Here is a 6,046-nt window from a genome sequence, read left to right as displayed (position 1 = left end):
CCGTTCATAAAGGTCACTGTAATCTCGAAGAGACTACCTCTTTAATGCTGAATATGTCAAGTTGCGCGCAAGTTGAATTTGATGCGATGTTGACAATGATTAACAGCGTTTTGTTGATTTACTGCCTGGCTAGGTGAAGACCAAGGCCAAGCAAGTCAAGATTTTGTTTCTCTCCTTACACGGCCACAATTCACTAAGCTTGATTTTTTAAAAAGGTAATTCCCTCTTTAAAACAAAAATCGATTGAAACCCGAGTTTGTAAATATGTACATTTAAAAAGTGTGTCGTCATTGAACTTTATAATCCTGTTACATGTCTGTTTTTTTGGACATGTGGTCATGTCAAAGTTGTCAATTATTCCATCGAAATGTAAATTAATGAATGAAAACAATATTGAACTAAAGATTATAATTACTTTTAAGAATTTTATTTTCAAAAGCAACTTTCAAGGCAGTTTGCTTGTCTTGAAATGATACTGCAAGTGTAATTTTAAGTAAGGACCATTTTAAAACGGTTATTTATTTGTATTTTCTTTATAAATCTTTATTATAGTACATAAAAAACAACAGAGCTAACAGGAATTGGAGGATTTCATTGAGCAGCTTAACATGTGGCAGAGAAAACGTGCCTAACCTGATATATTTGCCTCTTGCTGCACTTACTGCATACAGTCACGATGAAAGTGGAGATTTCTAAAAGGCAGAAAAATGGTCGTGTTGCAGCAACAGCGATATCAGACTCCAGGAAGGAATGTGAACTGCCTTAAACCCATGTAACCCACGTTTAAAACTGTCAGTAACATTTTTAATTACTTTGTGTAAAAAGTTAATAGATTCCTGTAACAACTTCTTTATGAACGAACTACAGAGTTCCTTGTTGTGCGTTCATCCTAAAGGACTAATAAGGACATATTAAAGTCATTACGACTTACAAAATGCTTCATCATACATGTATTGTTCAGTGATAACAAATTTTCAAACACTGTCTCTCAAACAAATGGAGCATCAATGTTACTACGCCCGCCCCCCGTCCATGCCATCAGTTTCCATGGCGACGCATCAGCAGTTGCTAAGCAGGTGCGTTGCTCCTTATGCCTTCTTCCATTCCAGATCTCAGGCCTCTGAGAATTCTTGATGGTTGGAAGAATCTTTGCTTATAAAATGCCCCTCGGTGTAAAAAGGGATTTGTGTTGAACTCGTTCTCGACAATAAACACGATCAGGAAAAAGCTCTTCAACTTTGATGGCCTTCAAGTTCTAAGACTCATCTTTAGAGAGTCCTCACATGGAACTTTCCTTGACCAATTACATCACTACTTTTAGTCAGGTGACATTGAAAATAGGTCACAAGTTCTGTGAGAAATGTGCATCAACCAAATGTGGGCGGAGCTTATAGCCAAATCTGGAATAGTCCATTTCAGTCCATCAAATAGTGTCCATTGACCAATTAGATCACATCTTTTAGTCAGGTGACCACAGTCAAACTCATTCACAAGCACCGTGAGAAATGTCCAAGAACCAAAGGTGGGCGGAGCTTGGGGCTGTATCTTGAACGATCCATTTCAGTAGTTTGCCTCGTCGAACGCCTTCCTAGCCTTCTTGAGTTCCTCGTTCATCATCAGCAGGTCCTTGACTCGGGACAGCTTACGGGAATCCTTGCGGATCAGGAAGATGATGTCTTCAACTTGGACCCGGCCCGGCCGGCCAACCTCCATGGCCTTCAACGTCTGGCCAAAGAAAAGAGAAACAAAACTAAAAACAAGATGCAAATTATGCAACCAATGCTAGGGGGAAAAGAGACAAAATTCATAAAACTCTACAAGGAAAGGTGGAACCTTACAGCAAAGGCAAGATAATTTTTCGTCAAAAATTATGAAGTAAAATAAATTCTGTTTAAGTAGCCAAGGAAAACAGACTTAATCCAGAATTCGTAAACAGTGTCAAAATTACTGAATATCAGGATTTGCACATTGTTTTTCACTTAATTTCTGAATCCAAATGACAGTTGTGAGGCTCTCGTTTAAATTAAAAAAAAATTTTGAAGGGGGATGTCAGTGGGGGCATGTGTTTCAATTTCTTGAAATCTGTTTTTAAAATTTAAACAATATTGATGATTTCGGATTATTATAGTAATGGTTCTAAAGACCGCCAACATTTCACATCTGTGTGCCTCAAACTAACTTTTAAATAAATCAGTTTTCACCTTTCAGTTTTATTAATAATATCGCCTTATTTCTTATTTCTTACCGTATCTGTGATGAAGTCTAGCACTAGATCTTCCAACAAGTCTACTGTCTCTGTGTAAGGGTTCTGATCATCGCCAAATCCATACATCATGCATCTTACTGTGAGAAAAAAAATTGAAGCACAATTAAAATTTGCAGTGTTAACTAAAATGAATTGATACCAGTATCGCGTTTCTTTTTCAGGCCTTACAAAAGACCAATGAAGGATGCATTCAGATTTTGAACGATGTTTGAAAATGAAAACGGTTTACGACAAACACATTTTCATTTTGTTGGCCTACTTTATGCATGATTGGCAAACCTGTTTAACAAAATCAACAGAACCAACATTTAACATACAGTTGAGAACAATTGTCGAGTACATTTTTATAAAAATGCGAGCCGCCAACAGCAAAAAACTCTGTTCCTTAAGTTTTATGAGGGCAGGGGCTCCAGTCTAGTGAATGCCCTCTGACCTAATAAGGGCAAAGGTCAACCCTACTTACATTCTTTGGAGAACATTCTCTTCTTTCTGCCGTCTGGCCCTTGTTCCGCCTCGCTGGCCGACGCATGGTCGCTGCTCTCCTGAAAAATTTCATCTGATTCCTTTGAAATCAGCAACAAGAAAAATACACGAAGGGAAACTGACAAAATTAACTTTCTAAATTACCCATTGATGGTATGCAAATTCACAAATGAGGGCGCTGTTCATGGAACCGTCTGTTGATTTTGGGAACATTCCTTTCCCCTTAAAAACCCACCATATTCACCACAATCATCCATTTTCCAAGAGGCAAGATACACTGTATAGATTCATCTTTTACCGTAAATATAATTTTAATGAAAAGTACGTTGGATGACACCAAAAATCAAGACGTTAAATCGGCAAAATATTTCCTCACCTCACGCGGCTCGGCCATTTTGTTTATTCTGCTCTAACACGAGAGGGCGCCCTTTGATCACACCGTTAACTTGCACGAATCATGCGTACGTGCGCACACGTGCACAAAAAATATAGTCAATCTATATGATGTAATATTTATCGAGTCTAAAATAAGCCGGCGCACAAGCAGCACGAAAAACGACTCGAAATACACCAGAAATCCCGAATTGCATTGTCATTCGAACTAAATCCATCATGCCAGAACCGGTAGCAGCCCCCACCGAAGCCGTTCCCGTGCCACCACCGACAGAAGCCGAGGAAAAGCCGAAATTGAAGCCATGCTGCGCTTGTCCAGAGACCAAGAAAGCCAGAGATGTATGGTAAGAAACTACGACCGGCCCACGCTATCAATGATGACTATGCAAATCAAATATTTAACACTGGGGGATCGGGTTGGGGGGGGGGGGGGGGGCTAGTGAGCATTTCCTTTTTGGCACTCATTTTAACCTTCAGGCATTTCAGGGATTACAATTTATTTTATTGCAAATATTTTGATTAAAAAAACATGATTTTAGGGAAAAACTCCATTCACAGACATCACAAATTAAATTTGTACCTGCAGTGACCAAGTATCAGCCATCAGAAAGCGATAACATGTCCTAAAAAGTCAAATATTAGCAGGGAAACAATAAGTGATGTCCAGGTATGGACATGATGGAATTCTTTCCGAATTGTAGACCGAGAATAATTAAAAATGTCACAAATGTAGGTAAATTTCATAGATTTTGTACATGACGACCAAGTCATGCAAGTGGTGTCAGGATACTACCTTCTTTCCCTTTTTTTGATGTCAGCAAGGTTTGAGAAATATGAAGTTAATGCTGAATTATGCAAATTTATGCTAATTTATTGAATACTTTTCTCTGATTGGCCTTTTACAGTATAGTGGAGAAGGGTGAGGCAGAGTGTGGAGATCTGATTGAAGCTCACAAAGACTGCATGAGGAAAATGGGCTTCAATATATAACAACTGGACAAGACCCACAAGAAATGATGGTAAATATTCCTTGACTCACCCATCATTGATTGGAATAAACTCCTTCGCAACACAGTCACCAGTCCTAACATTGAGAGCTTTAAACATCACAATTTAAAAAAAAAAAGATTAATTAAATCATTTAAGCTCATCCTGTCACACCACAATTAAGCATGCTGTATGCAGTTTAGATATTTTGCTGACTGATTCCATGAAGATAAAAATGAAGTATTGGCCAAAATATTGACCATTATAATTGACATACTTTACAATGTGCTTTTGATATCTATATTTCTATTCTCGTTTCAGTCTCCAGGAACTTGCGGTTGAGCCGTGAGATCTAGAATGCATGGCAGATCAGAGATTATCTGGGATAAAGCAGGATTTATTCGTCAATTTATTCATCAATTTATTCACGTTTTTTGGGGTTGTTTTTGTTTTGGTTTAAATTAACTTTGTATGTTGTGGAAAATTTCCATTTTTATGTCATTAATTTCAAAGCAGGTGAAAGCTACATAAAATGATACTTTGCTGTAATTTCATTTATAATGCCTTTTTTTTTTCAAATTGAGTGACTAAGATCCATTAACATTTAGCAGGGTACAAAAAAGGCAAGCCCAAAATTTCATAAACCTACCTTAGTTTAAAAATAATGTGATGTGATTTTCTAGTAATTTTTTTCAAAGCAGCTTTGGCCTTTTAACAAATGAATTTTTCAATTTATTAGCACGATCACCTTACAAATAAATTACAAGATTTATCAGGAATTTGTAGTATAATGTGTAATGTGCCATGGATAATATTTCCTTCATATTTGTTCCTCTTTTTTTTTAGGTTGAATTTCTCAAATGAATGCTTTTGGATGCTTTGGTATCGAAAACACAACTTTGAGCATTTACTCTATGAAGTGAATTTCACGGAGATTCATTTTGAAAGTAATATGATCATTTATGATGATTGCAACATCCTTTCCATAAAAGATATGACTGCTGAAGTTCGATCACCAAAAGTCTTGAATTGAAAAAGCAAATCTGTGTGTGTGTGTTTACTATTTAGTTCATATTTTTGAATTTTAATCAACTTTTTTTGGGGTGATATGTATAATTAGAATGTAGCCAATTTTTTTGACTATGCAATAAATCAGGTTTTAAATTACATGTAAAATACACTTCATAAAACTATATCCGCTTCTGGTGTTTCATATTCTAAAATTCTTCAGAAAATGCACTTTCGTTTTAATTGATGGTGGTCTCTGAAAATTATTCAGGACGCCTGCTCTGAATTTTCTTATAAATCAGGGTACGTTTTGACATGCATGGTTGTTTTTTTTCTGAAAGGAAGCATGCAATATGAATCCGTTCAACCATGTCGGTACACTGCCTGCAAAACTGAGCCATCGATTTTTATGAGTTCATACTTGGACTCGTTCAAAAATGGAAGGTTTTTCCATTGTAGTTTTGTTTATGTTCTCTCAGCCGCACATTTTAAATGAATTTGAATTTAGCTTCGGTTTGATTTACACCTGTCCACTCTTTATAGTTTAATATAATGTGAACATCTAGATCTGCGAATCTGTGCTTTTACATGTAACTTCAGAGGTATATTTATAAAATAAATGTTGACTTGAAGAAGAGTATGTGGTCTTGTTGATCTTTCAACCTTGTCAACCTATCAAATTTATTTCTAAATAGTAAATGTTTATATACATGTACATGAATTTCCCTGCAGCTGCGCAATAACAACCCTCCCCCCACTTTATAGACGTGACGGGTTTTTGAGATTTACACCCAAAAAAAACAATTTATTTGGGGAGAATGTGTCTTTATAAACCACAGTGGTCATGTTTCCAACTGTGTTTTGGAGTAAATTTGTGAAAGTTTCGAGTAAAACCTGTGAGCAAATCTA

The 6,046-nt window shown here is 36.6% G+C and overlaps 2 protein-coding genes across 3 annotated transcripts; one reads left to right on the top strand and one right to left on the bottom strand.

The window, feature by feature from the left end:
- Window positions 1-405: 405 nt before the first annotated feature.
- LOC119744862 (transcription initiation factor TFIID subunit 13-like) lies at window positions 406-3,225 on the bottom strand. Of its 2 annotated transcripts, none has more exons than XM_038221041.1 (4): window positions 3,126-3,222; window positions 2,730-2,829; window positions 2,246-2,343; window positions 406-1,725 (listed from the first exon to the last, which is right to left on the bottom strand). In XM_038221041.1, the coding sequence occupies exons 1-4, from the start codon at window positions 3,141-3,143 to the stop codon at window positions 1,561-1,563; spliced, it is 381 nt and encodes a 126-aa protein (XP_038076969.1). In that variant the 5' UTR covers window positions 3,144-3,222; the 3' UTR covers window positions 406-1,560. The 2 variants fall into 2 exon arrangements, with proteins under 2 accessions (XP_038076969.1, XP_038076970.1); XM_038221042.1 differs by having other exon boundaries at window positions 1,417-1,725; window positions 2,730-2,808; window positions 3,126-3,225.
- Window positions 3,226-3,329: 104 nt separating this feature from the next.
- Window positions 3,330-5,776, top strand: LOC119744863 (cytochrome c oxidase copper chaperone-like). The gene is made up of 3 exons (XM_038221043.1): window positions 3,330-3,486; window positions 4,048-4,161; window positions 4,451-5,776. Exons 1-2 carry the CDS (start codon window positions 3,362-3,364, stop codon window positions 4,130-4,132), a joined length of 210 nt encoding a protein of 69 aa, XP_038076971.1. The 5' UTR covers window positions 3,330-3,361; the 3' UTR covers window positions 4,133-4,161; window positions 4,451-5,776.
- The last annotated feature ends 270 nt before the right edge of the window (window positions 5,777-6,046 follow it).

Source organism: Patiria miniata, unplaced genomic scaffold (genome assembly GCF_015706575.1).
Source record: "Patiria miniata isolate m_02_andy unplaced genomic scaffold, ASM1570657v1 HiC_scaffold_7, whole genome shotgun sequence".
NCBI classification, from domain to species: Eukaryota; Metazoa; Echinodermata; class Asteroidea; order Valvatida; family Asterinidae; genus Patiria; species Patiria miniata.
Note: the sequence above shows the minus strand (reverse complement) of the source record. Positions and strands in the feature narration are given on the sequence as shown.